Source organism: Coloeus monedula (genome assembly GCF_965178545.1).
Source record: "Coloeus monedula genome assembly, chromosome: 2".
Lineage (NCBI taxonomy): Eukaryota > Metazoa > Chordata > Aves > Passeriformes > Corvidae > Coloeus > Coloeus monedula.
Genome location: NC_138782.1, coordinates 90733595 through 90757349, shown reverse-complemented (window position 1 = coordinate 90757349; position 23755 = coordinate 90733595). Strand labels below are relative to the sequence as shown.

Below are 23755 nucleotides of genomic sequence, written 5' to 3'. Positions count from 1 at the left end.
TTCATCACTCAGCAGAATTTTATGACCATGTAACATGGTCCCATAAAGCCACCAGTGGCTGCTCTTAACACTAATCAATTTATATGGTTTTCTGCTATGTGCACATCAGGGAGAAAGAAGACAGAACAAGAGAACAAAATAAAAACAACTATAAAGCACAGGGGAAAAAAAAGCTATCAGAACAAAGGAAGAGGAGAAGGAAAAAATAGTAAAAAATTGAAAAGAATTGCCTTTTGGTGTAGGAAGGCACCTGAAAATCTATCTTCAGAAAGTCTTCAACAGAAGATTGAGGAAAAATGAATTTCAGTCATCAACTAGGAAATGTTGAATACATTGCAATAAGATGTCACACATTGGTGAAAATCCAGATTGTTGAAAATTCAGGTTGTGTAAAAAAGAGGCTAAGTGTAAAAAAGGACAACCTCTACATTTTTTTCCCATCTCTGCCTCTAAATGGAAATCACTCTTTTGAACAGCCATTTACAACATGGAAATGGGAAGGAACAATTCTCCCTTGGTCTCAAAAAGTTTTGTGTTAGAAACTGATTTTTTTTTAATTAAGAAAAAAACCTGTCATTGACCCTTTTTTCAACACAGGTAACTGAAATTACTTTCAAACTACAATACATCAACTATTTTTATGAACTGATGCTTCTGTCTCCCAATAAACATGAAAAATTTAATTACAAGTCCTAATTACTCAGAGTGGTCATCTTCACGAAGTTTAAAAGTTCATACTGGTGAGGAAGTGCACTACGAATGCATTTCCCCCTCTCAGAAGTCTGTCTTCCCAGACTGACAATAATAACCTAGCTTTTGAAAGAATAGTAAGAAAAACTGCAGAAATTTTGAAAGCATTTTTCTTTGACATTGCAAAAATAAATTGAACATTAGTGTTGTATTTGATTTTTGAGGTAGGATGTAAAATAGCTTGGCGTGTATTACCTTTTTAACAGTGAAGCAGATAGGAACTATTTGCATCCATTTATCATTCCAGAATTTAGAACACTGGTGCAGTTGGGTTCATGTGACAGTTTTCAGATGGCTTCACTGCAATGGAAAACGCTTTTATTCTTTGCAGTGAGAATACCAGCCCTAGCAGGCCATTAATATTATGATGTGCTTGCATTTGTTTTACTTGGATTTTAAAAGTAAAAACCCAGTACTGGAAAATAAAGAAGATATGTGTGATTCTGATGTGAATGTTTCTGCATGTGAAATCCAAGTAAATTATTTGAATGTATACACTTGAGTTTCCTTATATGTAGGTGTGATCATGCATTCAAATAAACATGCTGTTCTTTGAATGCGTAATCACTGGGAAAATAGCACAGCTGCATTTACTTCAGTGGGTGAAGCTCCTGATCTTTTGCAGATATGAAAAGCTTTACATCATAGTATATCAAATATTTAGAATTTGATTCTGTAAGTGCTCTGTGTTTGGAAATCTGATGGTTTTCAGTGAAAGCCCTGATGCAGAATGACAAACTCTGAGATTAGGAGGTCTCCAGAAAATACAGTTTTCAGATGCTTTAAAATATACATTTAAATTGTTTGCAAAATATTACAGGGAATGCAGAACAGTTAGATCATATATTATTTTCCTCTAAGGGAAATATTATCTTTAAGGTGTAGTTCTAGTATCAATTATTAAATGACAGGATATGCAGAAACCTGTTTTTTTCTGAAGTTCTTTATTACATGTACTTGGCCATTTCATCACTTTGAAGTATAGAAGTATCAGATATGGTAAGCTAGAAATGTTTCTAGATACCTACTTGGCAAGACCTGTTCATTTAACTCATCATACATGGTTAGAGAAGATTCAATAAATATTTGCCGACTTACTTTCTCTTTTGCTTTTTGTACATTTTAGGCATTTCAGTTTATGTATAACTCACATTAAAGATTTTTAACTGTTAACCTCTGGTAATGGAAATATCTTTCAGCTCTCTACCTCATATCAACAAAGCAATTATTTTTTGTATGTGCATATGAATCTCATACATCGGAAAAACATGCTGTAGTGATTAGTAATGCTTTCTTGACAATGTGTTATACTGATTTTTAATTTGTGTTAGTTCTTCTCTAATGTTCTTTCCAGCTGCTGGCTGTCTCTGGAAGGAGGGCTACTTTATGCTTTCGTTGGACCTGCAGCTGCTGTTGTCTTGGTAAACATTAAAATAATTTCCAGTATTTTTGTATGAAATGATAGAAAGTGCCATTTCCATTATAAAAGTTTAGCTATAAAGTAACATTGCATTTTGCTGTAAATACTGAGATCACTGTTGTTTAATATACCTTTGGTATTTTGAATGCATGATTCATTTGATTATATCACTTCTTTATACCAATTATCTCTCCATGTTTACACAGTAAGCTGTGAAAGAATAATGTACTGATTAGTGGCACAGAAAACTTGTTACAGGCATCACTGAGTTATTATCAGCAGCATCTACGCAATTGTCACTGCCTTGTGAAACTCAGTGACAGTCTTGATAGAGTGCTGCTTGACAGTGGATTGCTGTGCCAGCAAAAGCAACAGGAGTGGAACCTGCCAGCGAGTTCTCCATGGCTACTGCTTTTGAACGCAAAGAAAAAAATTGTCATAGCTGGGAAATGTTACTCGTTTGTGTATTAATCTTCCACATCTCTGGACATGCATTTAGGTGTGGGATTCATTTCTGCTTAATTGTAGACATCTGGAATGTAGATTTCTGCATCTAAGCTAGTTACCCCAGCCATATTTCATTGTCAGTGAAGAAAAAAACATATTTTTAGAGATCAAACCATCAGAGGTATTTCAGATGTCTACTTCAGGGTAAGATGAGTTACATCCTACCTGTGCCATCAGCTATCAGTCATCTGCTCTGCAGTCTGTATGGATGTTTTACAACAATTTATTTAGCATTTTTCCCTTACAGATTTTGAATCCAAAAATTTTGTACTATGATAACTCTATCAGCACTGGTTATTTCTGATTTTCTCTTGTAAAAAGGAATCAGTCTTACTAGTGATCAAAGATATAGCTATTCAGCTACGTGAATTTTCCTGAAATGGATGTTTACTACTCCCATAGAGTTTGTCTCATCATTGCCTGGAGTCAAGCCAGGATCCTTTTGTACAACTCACAGTCTCTGTCACGGCAGAGGAGCCAAGGATGTTTACAAAAAGCCAGTTATAATTTTCACATGGAAGTAACTGTATGTTCTCTGTTTAATTGGCAAGTCTTTGTTCGGAGATGTTTGAAGTTCACAGTCGCATTTTGCCCTACCATTAGCTGGTAGCTGTGGAAGGAGCTGTTCCATGCAGCCACTTAAGCCTAAGCATATGAAGCCAAAGAATTATATAACATCAGCTAAAAAATGTTAATGCTGAAAATAGAGTTGAAAAAGAATTGGCAGGGCAGACTAGTAACAATTAGGTATTTTGGCACAAGAATTGGAAAACCAGTTTGAAAAGAAAAAAGGATTATCCTTTCCTAATAAATAAAAAAAGGAGCATTTATTTAATAGATTCAAAAATTGGTATTACCTATTTTCAGGGCCGTGAAGAGACAGGTTCGTAGAGTTCAGTTCAATAATACAAATGGATAATAACAGTCATTAAGTTGTCCATTAAATGCCATTAGTATGTCCATTAAGAGCCAAAGTCCAACTGCTGAAACACTTGAATGTTTTTTCGGTTAGATCTTCAACCCATGTATGTGATCATAACACCATTTACTTTAATGGAGCTAAACAGACATCCCAGGAATTCTTCTGGCCCACAAATATAGTAAATTGCAGCCAAACAAGGCTCAAAACTGACATTTTGGTGAATGACATAGGCAGTGATTAATGTGCAGGAAGTTATGGAAAACCACAGCCTGGTTCTGCGTAAGTGGGAACGCACACATGGACCATAATTGTTTAAAAAGGAGCTATGCTCTGACTTGCTCTTCCCTGTGCAGAGAACTCAAATTGCGGTGGTTTTCCTGGAATAGGATATATTGTTGCAATGAAAACTGATGAAATATTAAAGTTATCTTACTCAAGCTTCTGGCCATCAGACATGTACACATAAATAGCTTGATACCAGGCATAATTCAAGGTTCAAAACCGAGCCAATTGCAGGGGGTGTGTATATGTCACCTTTCTGAGAATATGGCCTTTTGGTCACTACACGATTTCTGAAGGAATACTCAGAAATGTAAGAGGAGGCATTTTGCAGGCCTGTAGTACAATACGGCCAGGATGCAATATTTTCTTTTAGGCACTGAAAGATCAACTGTTTGTTTTCTGTTTGACAGGTCAACATGGTGATTGGCATTTTGGTATTTAATAAACTTGTTTCCAGAGATGGAATCCTAGATAAAAAACTCAAACACAGAGCGGGGTAAGCAACCACTGGATTATTTTAAAGCATATTAAAATTGTATCACCAATTTTCAATTACAGATATTCACCAAAAAAGCTTTTGATGGTGCTGTGAACTTTTATATCAGTGTAATGTGTTTCTAACAGATTCCATTAATCTCAAAAGCTGCTGTTGTGTTACCCTGAGGGAATGCAACTAAACAAACTAAATATAATAAAACACAAGTACAACAGTATTAAGTTAATAAGAATGAGGCTTAAACAAATCTGAGCAGAGTTTTCACAAGATGGTTACATGTGTAAAGCTGTTGCATCTAGGAAAACAGTTTTATGAACTGTGTGCACTGCAGGAGCTGATTGGTTTTGTCTAGCTGTCAAATTTAATTACTATGGCAATAAATGTTATTCATTTGTGTTAACTGTTATATATTTTATAACAATATGTCCCTTACTTAGGTCAATGTTATTCTGCCAATTTGTCTACATTAAGAATTTGCCTTTGTTCTTGTATCCACATAACATCTACATAGGTGTATTTTCTAAATTAGTGTAAAAGAACATCAAAGTAAAAAAACGCCCATGGTTTAAGATTTAAAAAAGAAAAAGAAAAAGGTAAATGTTTCTTATTGATTATTTACTTGAATTTACATTAAAATTCTGTTTATTATCATGAGAAGAAAAGATTATGACAGTGCTGGTATCAGAAACTTTTTTCAGTGGGTGAAAATGAAGTACTGCAGCAGCAAACCTAGATTCATTGCATATGGGAGAAAAATATTTCAGAACTGCATCATCACCTTCTTAATGCTTATGAAAGTATATTTAAACTTTGAATAATGATTTTTACAGCTATATTTTCATGTATTGTATTTTGGGCCAGGTTGTAGTTTAACTTCACCAGTATCTGAATTTCTAACAATGATAAATGATGGTATCTTAATTTTATTGTGTATTTCTGCTATGGGTAAATTTCTTGCAGTTTCACTTTTAATTATTTTACCATGTAACTAACAGTAGCATTTCTAATAAGTTAGATGAGTACTCTTATGCTTCAGCTGGTGTGATTTGCATTTCATATGAATTCAATTAAGTCTTTCTGGTTTTCAGTTCTTCCACCATTTTGACAAACATTCTAAACCCTGTAATTCCATTTCTTCTGTTTTCATATTTTTCATTAGAAAGTATTAATTTCATTACCTTACTTTTGTCTACATTCCTCCATCACATTCTTAACTCTGTAACAGCACTAGTGAAATCTGGAATAGTATAAAACTACCCAAATTATTTCAAAAGTAGCAATGACATAGTAATCACTAAATCAAATTCACATATGCTCTAATTCCAGTGATATATGGAGCTGGGAGAGCCACAGGTTTGGCTTTGTACATTTTGCAAGGATATTCAATTTAGATTTAACTGCCTTTTTTTTTTTTTTTTTCCCAGCTACTCAGTTGTTGGCTATAGAAATCTATTTGCTTATACTTTATTTTCCTGATGAAACAAATAACTCGCTTTCTAATCGTGCAACTTAGTAAAGAAGTATTTTATTTTAAAATAATCTAACTTTAAAACAAATGGCTAAAGAATCAGAGATTGTTCTGTTAGAAATAATCCAGATATTTTGGGAAAAGATGTAGATACCTTAATGAGAAACAATCTTGACTTGTGTGATATTATGAGATGGTGGCTTGGCAACAGCATTCCTTGATACTACTTGGCAGATGACATCTCTTGAGTCATTCTTTGGGGCATAGAAATTGGTTCATCGTTTGATCTCCTCTAGAAAGGTGATTGTTGCTCATTCCTGAAGCATCTTTTGCCAGCCATGCTAAGGAAGACAATTTCATTCTTCCTGGCAAACATTGAACCTATATTTGTCAAAAGTTCAGTCAAAAGTTCAGCTCTAGGATTTAAAACAAGTGAATGGGGCAAAATATACTAACTCCATATGCTTTTTACCACCTTAATAAGCATATGGAGAATCAACAAGTGGTAAAAAATATGTTGATGGATCTCAATCATGGTCTCAATCCTTTTCCTAGTAAAAGAGGAAGAATATGCAAATGCCCAGGCTGAAAATTTGCATTCGGCTTATGCACACATAAAGTTCTATTATTATTGGCAAGATCCACAGCAGTTTTGTAGAAGTAAAGAGAATGATCCAGTCTAATAATGCTAAAACACTGCCAGGAAAAGACAGAAAGTACTTTTGCAAGCTTAGTTTATACTTACCCAAGGCATTTCTCTAGTTCATTCTTTAATCTATATTTTTAATTGATGCCAACTGATGTGGATTCACTGAGTTATTTTCTCACCCCAAAATTGTCTTATAAAAGATCATGGTTCTCACTGTTTTCTTATGGAAGAAACTGCCTTTTTATGGGAAATATACTGCACTTTTTAATGGAAAATCATCATTTGGTTTATCAAAGTGGAAAACACTGGATTTCAATGTTGTTTTGGGCAGTATGTTAGAAGTCTAGTGTGTGCTGGATTTGGCAATAGCAAAAAGTTCAGTTGGTTGAAATAACTGGGAAAAAACCCAAAATGTTACTTATCTTCACCCTGCTTACCACTTTACAGCTGGAAATAGGTAGAACATCCGTCCTGTCAGCTATATCACATCTTGGTCATCTACGGTTATTCCTGGTTCTGATAGCAGAAAGAGAAGGAATAGAAAAAATAGGAAAATTTATTTAGTTGATTCAAGAAGCTAAATGCATGCTGTATGGAAAAGAAAACTTAAATTCCAGGTTTTGTCCTTTAACTCTTCTGACAGGTGCAGAGGTACAAGTGTCTATACAAAATGCTTTGAGCTTAATGCTTGTGTACTGTGTTTTATTAAAAGGCAAAAGGGGTTACCCTTTTTTTAGTACCAACTGATATTTATTTCATCAGATTCCATATGTTTCAAAACCCTGTATTCAGACCTTCATATGGCATGAATAAAACCATTCCAGATATTAGTGGGCCATGCAGGTTGCTAAATCTGACTATACAGTATGCATATACTGATTTGATGCTTGAATAAATTTTGCGAGTTTCCTTCCTTATTAATGCTCTGTAATGATCCATACTTCACACTCCTCTTTTAAGTGACCTGTGCTCTTTCTCAAGCATGTTTGGATCCAACAGTCTTTCATCAGGTCTGAATAGAGGGATTTCACTTTGTGTGTCTATCCTAGCACGTGCTTATGTTTACTTCAGTGTACTGAGCAGTTTTGATCACATTTGGGGCCTTTTTTAGATTAAATAGAAGAAATACAGTTTGCATGAAATTAAGCCCCATAGCATTAACATTTAAAGCTAACAATAATGTAAGGTACAAAATACAGGTTTTCAGCAATATAGAGCATTCATCTCGAATAAGTCTACTTACTTTTTTTGCATGACGTCATATTTAAAAGCTAAATTTCAGTAGCAACGTTTTTTGGTGACGATTCAATATTTTGTTCTTTTTGTGGGTGTTCTGTTTGTTTGCAGTCAGATGAGTGAGCCTCATAGCGGTTTGACGCTCAAATGTGCCAAGTGTGGAGTAGTTTCAACAACAGCTTTGTCAGCCACCACCGCCAGTAATGCCATGTTAGTCCTGATCATTTACATCTTCTTGTTACAAATCTTATGCAGTGCATGTGAGACAATAGTTTGATGATGACAACTGTGTTTGCTAACACTGTATAAAGTGCTAAGCACATTTAAATACTTTAAAAAAAATTTTGCAAATGTGTTTATTAACTGAACACGGGATATTCTTTAGAACATAAAGTGTAACTGTTACATTCTTTTCTATGATTTTCAAGTTAAATTGATAAAGTGACATCCTTAAATATGTTTTATTTTAATAGTGAGCTTTTAATATTTTTTTACAATATTACAATGCTGCTTTTCTCTTTTTTTCAATAGGGCATCCCTTTGGAGCTCCTGTGTGGTGTTGCCACTTCTAGCACTGACTTGGATGTCTGCAGTTCTGGCCATGACAGACAAAAGATCAATATTATTTCAGATACTTTTTGCAGTATTTGATTCATTACAAGGCTTTGTTATTGTCATGGTCCATTGTATTCTCCGAAGGGAGGTGAGGAATGGCTTCCTGGTTTTCCTAAGGACTGTGCTCCTGTTAATCTCTCAACTGCTCTTTAGGGTTATATATGGCTTGCTCTGCAGGTATATATTTCATGGAAAGAGAAAAATAATTTATGGTGACATGTATAGGAACAAGTGAAAGAGGAAAAGAGAAAAAGTGAAAGAGAGGGGGAAGATCAGTTATTTCCAAGTGCAAAATATCAGTATAAAACTTTACCAACTTAATTCAAGGTGTCTTTTTTATCAATCCCAAGTACAGTTTATTTCTAAGTTTTAGTATTTCCCAGTGAGTATAGGAAAATGCAAACATGAATGCCCTTCTGAAGACCAAAAGCTGTTGACTTTTATGCTCTCTAAAACAGATTCAAACACAACATTTTTTGTGCTTATACTGTCCGTGAAAGAGGACACAAGGAGATGATGTCTTGTGTTGGTGAAGATCTACCATTTCCGTTGTACAAACTCAGGTTCATACGAAAATTATGGGGACTGCAAGGATGAAGACAGATGAGTGCTGTGAGAACAGCAAGGACAAGCAGTACCCTGGCCTGCCCTTCACAGCTCAGTGCCACCTGCCACAGGATTCATCACCACTGAAATCTGATGGCAAAGCTCCTACACAAGTGCTCTTTAATCTGGCTCTGGTGACAGCTTCTCTAACCTGCCTAACCTGCTAACTAACCCCACATTTTATTGAGACGGGTTTGAGAGCAGTAGCATAACAGCTTTGTTGGCAGATCTGTGGTAATGGAGCCCTCCATCAAAAATGAGCAGGTGGAGCTGGACTGGAGAGTAGTTTCTGGTCCATGGGCATCCCTATGTGCTAGTCATTTATTAACTTCAGGATATTTACCACACCAGTAAACCAAATTATACTGCCCAGCATATTTGCCTGGGATGGACAAAAGTTATTTGAAAGCACCTCAGGACTAAAAAAACCCAAGGAAGATGTTTCAAGAAAGGTTTGAGTGAGGAATGCTGAGTGAGGAATCTCACACAGGGGTTTCCCTTCCCACCACTGACACCCTTTAAAAGTCAGTATATTAATGAAAAATAATTATGAGTGACATAATTTATTCAATACTTTCAGTATTGTACCACTTTGCATGAGATTTATATCGCTGTCCTTCACAGTATGCATATGTGATTATCTTATCAAATAATGAAGTCTTCAATTTTTAAAGAAAAAATCAGTATCTTGCAGAATACAGCAGCTTACATTGTGCTGATTCCTTCTCATTTTAATCACACTGTTAGGGGCTATGAACTTTTGTATTTATTGGTTTGTCAGCTCTCATATTGGAAGGGGCTTACCTCATTTAATACGTTTTCGTTTTTCTTCCTTTGGCTTTTCCTTTTGTTCAGGATAAAAATATGTGCAGGGTAAGAGATAATACTCAAGAAAAATCCATTTTATGTGGAACTGTTGTGCAGTCCCCTTATTTTCTTCAGCAGTTTCTTTCCCAATATGATTTACATCTGTGAAAGAGGGTAGACTCATCTGTAAATCTGAAAGCCATCATTTCACATATTTTTGTTACTACAAGAACAGTGTCTGGTAAGACACTGCATCTATTTTCAATAGGAAGAATTGTGATTTCATCCTGGTTTTCCTGTCTCTGAAATTTTTTTATCCATTGGGATATATTAATTAGCCTAGAAAGGGCACACCACCTCCCGCTCACTGTCCTAGGGAATCATTTTTATTTTAAAATAGATACCTTTTGCTCAAGGTTGCATGTGAAACATTCAAAACCAAAGCAATATGAACAGCATTATCGTTCACAAAGTCATAGAATATTGTCAGTAGGAAGAAACCCATAAGGATCATTGAGTCCAACTCCCTGCTCCCCACAAAACTACCTAAAACTAAACCATATGACTCAGTGTTGTCCAGACACTCCTCGCACTCTGGCCATGGCTTGGAGCCGTGACTACGTATGTTCCAGTGACCAACCACCCTCAGGGCGAAGAACCTTTTTGTAATGTCCAATCTGAATTCTCATATTCATTTAATTTCCTCATGTTCTAACTCCATATCCTTGTGTCCTAATTCCATTTTCTTGTTTCTTTTGTAAGGATCCAAAGAGGCTGAACCATATACCTGGTTACCAGTCATTGATTTTGTCAAAAAAAGACCAAAATCTTTAAGAAATTCTTAACAAAATTTAGCATAGCACTATATAAAATAAAATTTTTAAAAAAAGTCTGCATCAGTGCAGTAAAGCAAGTAAAGCAGAAGCTTATTTGGAAAAAAAATGTATTTTGACTGTTGGTGAGAGATGAAAATCAACACTCATCTTCCAACAATGCCCTAAGCCTTGAATTAAAGACAGGTTTCCTATTCTAATGATAGCTCTTTGCTGCCAATGCTTCATTCCCAGGGAATGCTTCAATAATGCTGAACATCTCATAGAAAAATTCTTGTCTGACCATACTCCCCAGTAGAACTGTGGTGATTAAGGTGGAATTAGTCTTTTCTACGTGCAAGCTCAATTTTCAAATTTGTGGGGTACCTTGGTGGGAACCACTTTTAGCTCACTGTTTCTAATTTAAGCAATATGCAAAAATACCAGATTGTGAATATGTTGATACAGGAATTTAGAATCTTAACTGTTTATGTGTAGGAAATCAGCTATTTATGGTTTATTTTATTCACTGCTTTTTTAGCAAATTGCAGATATATGTATTTATAAATATATATATATATATAATCTAACTGCAAAGAATCATTGCTCTGTTTAACAACTAACAGAAGTTGTTCCAGCACGTCAGTCTTAGCAGTTACACGTCCCAGCTCTAACATCAAAATTCTAGAAGATAGGCATTTTATAAAGCATCTAAATAATCTGTTTACGTGGTATTTTAAAAAATTACCTCATGAGAAGACTTCCCAGTGAGGCCCAAAAAGCACCAAGGTTTGATAAGATTCTCCCTTATCAAAGTGGAGGAGGTGTTTCATCTTCAGTCATGACAACTTAGGCAGAAATAAATGTACAGAGACAACTTATTCACTGATCAAAAGATTATCTCCAGCCAAAATGATGATAGTGGTGTTGGTGGAAGATGAAGAAGTCTAGGAATATTGCTGACTGAACTCTATCTGACAGAACACATTTAATCTTTTTTAGTCCTCCAGACTAAATTGCAAACTGGTCAAAACTCTTGAGGAATGAATTAAGGCAATCTTTTTGATATGGGAAAAGAAAATTCATAGAAATTTCTTCAAGAAGCACAAAGAAGTAAATGTTGATGCACGTAAATCAGTTTTAATTTCAAAAATGTGTATGGTCTGCACTTACTTGGTTCAGTTTGCAGCAGCAAAGTCATAGTTGTCTACTACACAGAAAGAGATGTAAGTCCAGTGAGTTATGTTTCACTCTGGCTCTAGAGTCTGGCTTTCCAGCTCCAGAGACCCTCAGGTGAGTACAGGGCAAGAGAATGGCCATCATGCAGAGTGGGCAATGCCGTTTTTGCACTGCACGTGGTACCTCCCAGCTGAAAGAATAGTCTAGTACTTGTGGTTGTCTGCAAAAGCATTTAGCTCTGCCAGTGCCTGTCAAGGAAGTCCTGCCAGTATATTTGTCACTCCTGACGACAGCTACAAAGCTATCTCAGTTATAGCCTATAAGATTGATCTAGTATTTATAGCATGCCAGCACAGGCAAAACAATAATTCTGACTGTCAGGGGAAAAAAAAATTGGGGAGGAATATATCACCATAAAATCCAAACAAAGAGGACAACCCTGTTTTACTATGCCTTTATTGTCATTACATCACAAAAAGACACAGACTTCTACAATTATATATAAAAGCCCCTTTTCTTCTTCTTAGTTACATTGATATAAACATAAATGATGGAAACATTTGTTACTTTCTCTAACACACTGTATGGAAGACCTTGTGTGATAGGGGCTGCATTAGGAAGCCAGGGATTTTTACCAACTAAGATGTACAACTGGAAGAGAACTAAGTGATATGTCATCTATTTCTGTCCACCATCAATTCAGTGTATCTTGGAAAGACATTAAATCTTTCTAGATTTCTATTTCCTAACTCCTAAAATAAATACAATACTTTTTAAGAGTAAGACTATTTGGAAATTTTGGAAGAAAAATGCAAAGTAGTTAGATATTATTGCTTTGTGTTGCCTTCTTAGCCCAGAGAGCCCACAGTTGTTCTTTTTTTTCCCCTCACCTTGCTGTTTAAACACCTAATTGGGCATTGGAAAATGGTGATGAATGTGTCGCAGAACAGAGAATGATACAAGGGATTAGTGTTGAAGCTCATCTATCTCAGCAAAACAGTTTGCCTGATCTGCTTGAACACAAGATGCTTTAAAGCTGATCTGAATCACACTGAGTAACTTAGGTTAATGCTGGCGATGGGAGGAACCCACACGTATTTTTTTCTTTAGCTGTGCTCTGCGGAGCAGAGAGCATTTGGATTAAATTCATCGTTGGCGTCTAGAGCCCACATTTCAGAATTGCAAGAGAAAAATAAAAAGTACATGAGTAGGGCAAGGGTAAGTTACAAAAGCTTGGAGCTGATTGCTGTTGCTAAGGAAACTACTTCCCTGGTATCTGCACGTTCATCACATCTGTCTCTCCTTCTCTGCCTGACTCTAAGAAAATCTTGTAACTTGATGTTAAAAGGCAGGGGGAAAAAACAAGATTATGTTTCAAAGTAAAATGTAAAGACAGCACAGTCTTTACATACTCAAACAACAATTTTGAACAAGCAGTCTAGAAGAGTAAGCTGGTATTTAGAAAGTTCAACCATTTTGAATCTGACTTGGGTGAGGACATCTAGAAATTGCAACATATGTCAGTATCATGGATAATGCTAAATCTGACATTCTGTTAACATGTTCAAATCATATGCTGCTTGCACCTCAGAAGCTTTGTAAGAAACATGCACATTTAAGAGGATCCTAAGATCAAAATTCACGGCTTTAATGTAGAAGGCACTGAAAGTATGACATGAGATTCTTAAGGTCGCTGGAGTATTAGAACTGGGGAACCTCCATGAGCAGAGTCCCAAAAATGAGGAGGCCCACTGCACAGAGTGCAGTGAGATAAACAGTATGTTCTGAAGTAACAATGCTTTGGGGTCAATCATCATATGCCTTGAGATGAGATTCACAGCTGGGGATGCTTTGAAGGAGGTATTTTTTGTTATATTTTTTGTCAAATCACTGTGCCAGTGCTTATCCAAGAGTATAAAACTCTGAAGTGTGGCCTAACTTCAGCATTGATAAAGTGAGAGAAGACTTAGATTAAATTTGCAGCAAGTGGGAGATGCCAAATTAAATTAACATCAAACACATGGAAGACCAAAGCAAGTGTAGTGCCTAAAATCAGAATCTGAGTCTTGATACAGCACACTTTAAATTACAATATGTGGTAAGTCTCGGTGTTTTGAAATCAATACAAACCTTCCCATCTTGCTTCGTTCTTCTTTCTGCCCTATATTTGGGTCCCTCCACCTGCAACAGTCACTTATCAAGACTGCAGAGCACTCCTGTTCATTTAAGGGTTGAGCCCTTTAAAAAAATGCTTTCCAATCACAATATTTTTTTATTTCATTTTCGCTGTTGTGAGAGCAATAGAATATGATACGTTTAAAGGGGAAAGCTTCTCATAAGCAACAATTAATTAATTATCCTCTTCTGCTATTCACAAAATTCCATGAATAAAGACAGTTTTCTCCCTTTTAATTATTCTGAATAAGATATGATGTAATTTTTACAGATAATAAATGGAATGTCATTTTTTATAAGCATTTCATTCATAGTACTGTTATAGTGAAACCAGAAATTGTTTGAAATTTTTTTTTTTTTTTTTTTTTTTTTAAATCTTGCAATCAGGAATATATTATATATTTAATATAGACACTTGCATTTCTGGAACTAGAGTTCACATTATAAAACATATTCCTAAAGTTGCCTTGCCATCCTTATTGTGTGAGAAAGCAGTAAAATATGTTTGTATACTGCTGTCAACAAACAGGAACTGCATTTTCCTTTTGAATGTAGCTCTCTGTTGAAACACATTTCTAACAGAAGTACTGAATAATAGTATTTCTTTAAACATACACTCTGTCCAAAATGAAAGTAAAAAAAGCATTTCCTATGAAAAATGATTCCTCAAATATGCTGTGTTTTAGGGGCAAGTCTTTGAATTTACTTTATGGATCATATTAATAAACAGTAATTTCTGATAATTTCCTTTTGTATTTTAAGAAATCTATGTGCAAATAGTCCACTTTTCTTCTTGTGCTCACATTGAAGATATTTCTCTCATCTGAAGAGCTTAGTCCTAGAAGAGATGCGCTAGATTCCCTGTACGTGGAGTTAAAGATTATTGCTGGAATCAGTTCAAATAGACTTATGTTTTGAAGTACAATTGGGAGATTACAATAACTGTTATGAAATTATTACAATAACTGTAAAGAACTGTCTTTCAAGAATCATACATTTATCAAGAAGATACAGTTTATCTTGCAGTGGTTAGCAGTATATCTATTAATCCTTTTATCAGGCCTGTACCAAAATGAATGAGAAGACAAAGCCAAATATTATCACCAAGACAGACTTGGCTTAAATACCATATAATCACTGTCTAGTAGCTAGTTCTGGCCATGTATAAATCTAATTCTGTGGTCTTGATGTCACAGACGGACAGAATTTGTAGCAGCCACAAACTATAACAAACGTATGAAATGGCAGAAATAAGCATTTATGTTTATTGCCTCTGATTTATTAAGTGGGCTAAAGAAAATCCATGCATTGTATTTGATATGGTTTTATTTAATCTCTAATATGATGTTACACAAGAGTCAGTATAAGGTATTTTTTTCACAGGTTCAAGATGCATTCAGATGTCGACTAAGAAATTGCCAAGATCCAATCAATGCAGATTCTTCAAGTTCTTTTCCTAATGGACATGCTCAAATCATGGTTAGCTTTTATTTTCTTCTTTGGCTATGAATTTAGTGTTCCTAACAAAAAGAAAAAAATTAATGATTTGTATGTGACAAGTTTGCATAGCTGAAATATTAACACCTAAGCAAAAGACAGTTTAGGTCATTATCTGCTTGCTTAAATATCTTATCTAGTTTTAAATTATTGGTGTGATTATTTAGTGGAGCACAGTGAATTAGTATCTTCCACCAGTGCTCTTTGGGACAAAAAAATTCTTACATAAGGTAATAAAAAATAATTTAACAATATATTGTGACTTTTTCTAGTGTTGGTGCAGAGTACTGATGTATTTCCCTTCACAAGGCCTTGAAAAGTGTTCTCAAACAAAACGAGAGAGTGCTAGACATTCTACAAGGGGAATCTATTTAGTGTGTTAAAATAAGAGATAGTGAATTTGGATAATACTGTTAGTATATTCAGACAACATATTGGTCTCTTCACTTTGAACAACAGTTTGTCATTGACTATAATGGGGACAGAATCAGGCCATAGAGACATGCAAGGATCAACAAAAATTCAAGGTACAGCAAGCAGATGCCCTTCAAAATGATGACTCAAAAAATGAATTTATTGTTTGGACTTCACAAGCAAGAAAGAGATCACTTTCACTGGATATTTAGCATGGAATAAACTTATTGTGAAAATAAAAAGTAACTAAATTGTCTAGCAGAATAGTTTTGTTCAACTAGGAAAAGTGTACTTTGATTTCCAACTGTTAAAATTCTTCCTTAGTTCTCACAATTAATTTTTGCACAATGAAATAAATAATAGTTGTTATCAGGGAGTACAAAAATTTTATATGACTACATTAGTAGCAAGAAATGACAGAATGTTTTATAACAAATAAGCACTTCATAACAAATTAATGAAGTTTCAAAAAGGATGGACTACTTGGATTACACTTATTCACAGTAATTTGTATTGCAGGCTATTTTTCATACTTCTTTTCATAAATCTTCCTTAAAGAAGGCCCTTTGATGAGATGTAGAAGTTATTCTTCCATATACATTAAAAACTATACACTGTATCATTTTATTAAAATTATATACTCTACTTCGACCTATTTTATTTTATTTTTTCTGGTCAGGCAGCATACTTTGAAAACCACCCAGTTATACTTTAGGAAACTTTGTAAAGCTCTGCTGTTGTAAAACAATACACTTCACCTTCTCAGCAACAAGAAACCACTTTTAAGAGACTGTGACCCTGTAAGTAGGACATTTTGGAAGCGCTAGTTGGCAAAAAGGTATTGTGGGGTTTTTTTTTAAATTAATAATGGCTGTTCTGTTTCACTGTTTCTTGTTACAGACTGATTTTGAGAAGGATGTGGACATTGCTTGTCGGTCAGGTAAGAACATTGAGAGAGTATTTAGCCAACAAAAAGTGGTCTTGTACAAGTTCCTTGTGAAGTGAAAACCAGAAAAATATTGGGATTTAGCTGTTTATAGGTTACATTTATGAATTTAAACAAAAGAAAATGTGAAAAATTATGCCACTGTATGAATACATTTATATGATTTTCTTACTAAGGTCTTTAACTAGAATTCAGCAGTTGGAAAGCAGTCAAAGGTGTGACTGTCTATTTAAAAGCAAATAGTTGTGGAAAGAAGATAGTTCTTCACATATTAAGCTTTCTTTCCCCAGTACACAAGCAAATGTGAAAACATAATTTTGCTTTAACAAAAAAATACAAAATAGTGTACCTTGACAGCTGTTTATATGAAGGATGCATCAATTTGCATTGATTTTAAAGAGGGTATGATTTTTAGGACTCAAAGTGAAATCAACAATAGCTTAAGAAAATAAAGTTTCATTCCATGTTACTGAGAAAAGTTGTGGGTTTTTAAAAGATATTTCAGTAGCGTGATCTTTAATCAGTCAGCTATGTTTGTTTCCATATATTAAAGATAATGCATTTTCAGCCATTTATTTGCCAAACTTGTTTAAATAAAGTGCAGTGTAAAATAAATGACCATTTAAATTCTACAGAATTTTTTTAATCTAGGAGATATTTCCAAAGGACAGTTTTTCCTAGGGAAATAGTCTTTCCTAAACACCATCACTTTTCAATAAGGGGAAAGAGAGAGTGTGTCCTCTCTGCAGGGTGAGTCAGAGCAGAAGCCTGATTTAGCTGTTCTGCATCACCCACCTGAAGGACACTCTCTCCCTTCACTGGCTATATGAGGTGCCAAGAAAGCTGATCTCATTACGGTGAAGTTTCAGTTTCCAGTCACCCACCTTTAAAAACTGCCGAATTTCTTGCAATATAGACTTAGTTCTTCCCTACAGATCAGTTTTAATATGCACATGTATTTCGAAGGAATCAGGATCGTACATTGTAACACAAATGCATGTGTGTCACCATCCAATGCAGACAAAAATCCAGCATTGATCCATGTAGTTTGCACTTCTTACCTCTGATAACATAGCTCTGCAATACAGAGGGCCTTGGCAGAGGCATCCTAAAGGAGATTGATTTGAATGCAGTAATGAACAGGCTTAACTAGATAAGCATTTGAACTACTTTCTGATAATGAAAAGTTTAAGGATAGATCACTGTTTGAAATGTCTGAACAAGTGCCACTGGAAACATTGAAGCAGCCACCGAATTCAAGTATTTGTGCACTGTTGTTTAGAATTAAGTTATTCTTTTCATAATGGAAAAATGGCAGTTAGTTTTGTGTGAGGAAGGAGAGTCCGATGTCTTACGAGCTGCTTGCTATGGAAAAAGGCAGTGAACTGACAGGCAGGCACTCGGGGATACTGGGGGATCTGGGTCATCAGAGCCCTTGGGCAACCAGAAGGTATGCAGATGTAATACCTGAGATACTTCAAGTTGTCTTTCTGTCTTAGCCCATGAGGTGGGTTTTGTTGTATAAAATGGCACTGGTGTGAATTAAAATACTTTCAAGAGGACCAGGAAATCCCTGCAGCCAGATGGAACAAGCCCAGTAATTGGTTACTTTAATTTTTGTCTTTCTATCCTTTTTATTTCATTACAGATGTTGAATTATAGACTTACATTTATTTTTTTAAGATGAGTAATTGTGACTGAATAGATGCTTTTTTTTTTGAAGCCATTCTTCAGTTCTTCTTGAAATTTTGATTTTATGACAGGATTATTAACTTTTACATGTGGAACTCACCCCAACAAAAATTGCTGGATGTTGCTACAAGTTTGACCAGGAAGGTCAGGCCTAGAACAAAAGTGAATTATGACTCTTCTATAAAACATGTTTATGTTCTTTATAACCTTTCCAGATGCAGCAAAATATTCTTTCTGATACCAGTGCAATTTCTTCCCAATGTGGTAATTCTCTCATCACTTTAATTTAAAACATAATTTAACAGAGAAGAGTTTTTAAAAGTCAGTGAAAAGGAACATTTAGGAGTTTAGGAACACATGCTCATAGTTGTAATCTTACAGTAGGTCATTACAATGGATTGACAAAATTATTCTGCCTTACAATCTGTTTGACATTTTCCAGGAGGTTATGTGGAGTTAATAATGGCACTACAGATGTCATAGTGTATTTTTTTGGAAAACCCTTAATGAGTTCCACATGGCAGGCTTTTGCTTAAGCTGTAAGTCACCTAAAATCTATGTTAAGTCAGTAGGAATAAATGAAGAAGTGTTTTTAATTTATATAAATGACTAAAGCTAGTCAGAGATCAGTTATGCACAGTAGATTAAGAGAAAAAAAAACCCAAAAAACCAAAACCACAGAAAAGCTGTTGCAAAAATAATATTTATAAAATGAAACTTAATAAGTGGAAAGAAAAGTATTTTAGAAGGTGCACTGGTAAAGGAAGCACTGCTAGATAAAGCCACAAGAAAAAGCAGTGCTAGGTTGACATGGTTTCATGCTGTAAGAATCCTCTTCTCTGACCCACAGTTCTGCATAAAGACATTGGACCTTGCAGAGCAGCCACTATAACAGGAACACTTTCTAGAATTTCACTAAATGATGAAGAAGAGGAAAAGGGACCAAGCCCTGAAGGAATGAGCTATTCAACCTTGCCTGGAAACATCATCTCCAAAGTCATCATCCAGCAACCAACAGGTCTCCACATGCCTATGAGTATGAGTGAACTGGCCAATCAGTGCTTGAAAAAAGACAACAGTGAGCTGCGGAGGACTGTGTATTTATGCACTGATGATAATTTGAGAGGTGCGGATATGGACATAGTCCATCCTCAAGAACGAATGATAGAAAGCGACTATATAGTCATGCCCCGGGGCTCAGTAAATACCCAGCCATCACTGAAAGATGAAAGCAAAATGAATATAGGCATGGATACCTTGCCTCATGAAAGGCTGTTGCACTACAAAGTTAATCCAGAGTTCAATATGAATCCCTCTGTAATGGACCAATTTAATATCAATTTAGACCAGCATCTTCCCACCCAAGAACATATGCAGAATTTGCCATTTGAGCCCCGCACAGCAGTGAAGAATTTCATTGCCTCAGAGCTGGATGACAATGCAGGATTATCAAGAAGCGAAACTGGATCCACAATATCAATGAGCTCTTTAGAGGTCAGTGATGCATAAACAAATTGCATGCTCTGTTGTTCTAATTTTATGATAAGACAATAAATTGTGTCTTGTGTCTAAGGGGTGAAGCTAATGTTTTAATTCAGTATAAATTATTGTTTGGGATCATACACTGCTGTTCATATTTCTCTTATTATCAGAAGTGTTTATACCTAGAAAACAAGACTAAAGTTTCAGAGCCAGTCTGTATGAAACAATATAGTTCTGGAGATTTAACATTCCACACGACTGCCGAGGATTTCGTGACCTACCAGGTAAAGTCCACTGGAAAATTCTGTGTTGCTATGAGAAGAAAAGCTATTCCTGCAAGATACAAGTGCTAATCATTGGCCCTACCTGCAAGCACATGCAGTTGAAAATATTTGCCATTTTATTGCTGACAATCATATCTATGTCAGATATGATAGGTCTGATTCTGCTCTCATTGGTATAAATCTTGGATTCTTCCATCCAGTAGTTCACCATTTACTGATTTAGTTTTGTTTGCATGTGCATGCAGGCATTGGTACAACCGACGTGTGCCGTAGGAACAGGTGGGCTTCGTGTGGAGTATCATAGATTTCAGTCAGATTGCAAAAGTGAACTGGAAAGCCTTTAAAAGGCTTTCAGTTATTACTACAATCTGTCTGTAGGATTTAAGCATTTTCAAGGTGAAGACTATTTAAACAATTTCTCAAGACCTAAGCATCAAATACTGCTGTTTTTATTAAGCTTTTACCTATGAAAGCCAGGAGTGAGCTGGACTTAATGTCATACTTGGGCCTCCTTAAGAACTGGGAGTACATTTCACCAGCATGTCAAGTGTTGTGAAAAATGGCATTTTGTGGGACAGAGAAAGACAAATGGGAAAAACATGGTACTCATTCATTCTCTGAAAGAAGTTACACATGGAAAAAAATTCTACTGTATGTGCAAACTTGAAGCCATTAGCTATTCCTCTACAATGTTTGGACCCGTCTGTGTAGGGAAACAGAGACTCAGCCTGGTTTTTCAATGTTTAGATGCAGCTGTAGTTGATACTTCATAAATGGTGGATACTTATGGATATTTCTTTTAAAATTGAGTTGAAGTTTAATGTAGGTGAAGTTTTATGAAGAGTCTGGGCAGAAGATCAGAATTTAGTTTCTTTTCAAGAGATATCTTTCCAGGCTTTGAAAGCGAAGTATTTTCCATGCTGTTTATATTGTGTGTACTAGCATAAGTTTTACAAGATTCGATTTAACTTCAAAATGAATAGAAAATGAAGCATGGGGATCTGCAATGAATCAAAAATTACCCATGCTTTGGTTGTTGTTAAAGTGATTATGTATAATCTTGAACAAATTTTCAAACTTGTTTCTAAAAGGTAGTTTAAGTGCTTGCCTGTTCAGTGCTCAAATAGACAGGCTCTTTCAAAGCAAGTCTGCGTGGTGAAAGAAATTCCTGCCCTCAGTTCAGATATATTAGTTAATAGATCTTAGGTAGTGCACAGGAGTTCCCAAATTTAATGCAACCCCAAAAGCAGAATATCTAAGGTCACGTTCCAGCAGTATCCTCTCCCACCTATCTACAATACTGTCTTTAAGATCATTTTTGTCAGATAGGCTTAAATACAGTCCAGTTAAGATTAGACATATGGATGAGATATGTGAGGAAGTTTCGTAATTCTTTGAGAGGATGGACATATATGCCACCATACCATCCACTCTAAATTAATTTCTGGTGATGCCTCTTTCCCTCCATTGGTGACAAAGTTCATCAAGGACACCTGGGGGAAAAAAAAAAAAAAAGCAGATCTTAGTTAAGTTGTAAAAAGCATAACAATAGTTACTTCATCATACACAAAATTATAGTTCCTGATGCCACTTTGGAATATAGGCCTGAAAATCATATACTGCTCCTTTAGGGTTATTTTTTAAACTGTATTTGTATCATATTTTAAGTTTACCTCTAAGATGGGATGTAGACACAGAATCTCAGTCACCATTCTGTATGTAAGTTTTATGCTCAGAAGAGACTACTAAGTATGTAGTAGAAAATGTAGTAAAATATAATAAGATAGTAAATATTTCGTCCCTTCTAACTTGGGAAACATATTAGGTTTAGCAGGCTGTATTTTGATCCAGAAAGCCAGTTTTATTTGTAAACCTCATCCAACCCAGCATAATCCCATGTATTGGGAAAAAACCACAGATATTAGGGTAGGTCAGAAATGAAAGGAACTGTTTCAGCTTTTGTGTCTGCCTTTGTGTTTCTCAACATTACTTGATGAAGATGTACTGCACGGAATTGAAGATAGGAAAATGAAAGAAAATTGTATATAGAATAAAATCAGAGTCTCAGGCAAATCCTGATAAGCAGATCCAGCCAGATAAAGAATGTGATTGTGTTTTTGCATATTCAGTGTGTAAGAAGCAAGGGTTGAGGTAAAGCCCAAAATGTTATTGTCTAGAACTGACCAGCTGGATTAACTTTTGTTGCTGCATTAAACAAAGTAAAACAGGGAGGGCAAGAGATTTTTTTTTTTTTTTAGAAGACTGCAAGACTTTTAAAAAGACAGGGCTTTGTCAGACTTGTGGAGCAGCAAAACCTGCAGCAGGACATTCAAGATCACCCTGCCCACCTTTCTCCTGACAGAGCATGACTAGGCCAGTTCTAAAGGAGAAGATCCTGAGCAGTAGAAAGCTTCCCTGTCCTTTCAGCTTATAGTTGGAACACAACTACAGTATCAGCACAATAAATGTATATCCTGACTTCTATCCTTCTGAAGGGAGGATCCACCACCCCTACCATTATATATCTAAATGTAGGCATTCTCCTTCTGAAATGGAAAGAGCTCTTCACACTTGGCTCTTCTTTAGATTCAATTAAGACAAATAGCCATTTTTAGGCCACTTTTAGACATCTGCTCCAGGATGAAGTAAATGACATGCCTCAGTGCAGGTGTGTCTCTTCAGATTCCATAGAGGAAGCCAGAATGAGTAGTTCAAACACAAGCATCAAAAATGTTGGTGTCCTAATTTAATTAGATGAATCCTACAGTGTGTCACAAAGTTTCTTCTAAAACTTTTGTATCTATATTTTTTTTTCTGAAGGAAAGGCTTAGATGTGAACAATTAAATGCTTTATTACATGTGGAAGAATTTCAGGTTTGAAAAGATAGTTGAGAATGCCATAATATTTACATACAAGTATTGCCCAGATAAGTATAAATTTAGGGATATGCAGATTCACAATGTGCAAATTGGTGATTTTTATTTTATTTGGTATGCACGCAACAGTAGTTATGCGATTATAGGCACAGGCAGGCATATTAGCACATCACGGAGTTTCTGAGGAGAACTAATCAAACATCCGGTTAATCTCCTGCACATCCCTTATATGCATGGATTAAAACTTGCTTTGCTACCTTGGCATCAAAGTGGCTTGGAGTATGCTCCTTCAGTTCAAAGTGTTTTGATTTTAATGAAGAAAACACTCAATACAATCTTTTGGAATGATTTTTGTTTTGAAAATGTACTCTGAGTCGTATGCTCATTAAAATGAAATTACTTTGAAGTGAAGTATTGCGTTCCCAGACATTAGATGCAGAGAAAAGTTTGGAGGTTTAAAGGTAGAGGAAGAAGCTGATCTGGGAAACATATCTCCAGGATAAGTAATTCATCTTTTTTTATTGGGCAAAAAAAAATGGAGGAAGAAGTATGAGATAATGTTAGAGATAGTGAAGTGCAAATAAAAAGCAAAGATAGGTAAAGAAAAAGAGGCAAAAAAAAAAGACATTAAAAAAGGGG

At 35.4% G+C, this 23755-nt stretch overlaps 1 protein-coding gene across 1 annotated transcript in view; it reads left to right on the top strand.

Annotated features, from left to right (window-relative positions):
* ADGRB3 (adhesion G protein-coupled receptor B3) overlaps positions 1-23755 on the top strand; it is a gene marked incomplete at both ends in the record, with an annotated part of 447304 nt that overhangs the window by 407691 nt on the left and 15858 nt on the right. The window contains 7 exons of the mRNA XM_082302615.1: positions 2105-2171; positions 4292-4377; positions 7842-7940; positions 8262-8433; positions 15308-15403; positions 16736-16775; positions 19324-19967. Coding sequence (XP_082158741.1) covers positions 2105-2171; positions 4292-4377; positions 7842-7940; positions 8262-8433; positions 15308-15403; positions 16736-16775; positions 19324-19967 — 1204 coding nt within the window. The remainder of the gene's footprint in view (positions 1-2104; positions 2172-4291; positions 4378-7841; positions 7941-8261; positions 8434-15307; positions 15404-16735; positions 16776-19323; positions 19968-23755) is intronic.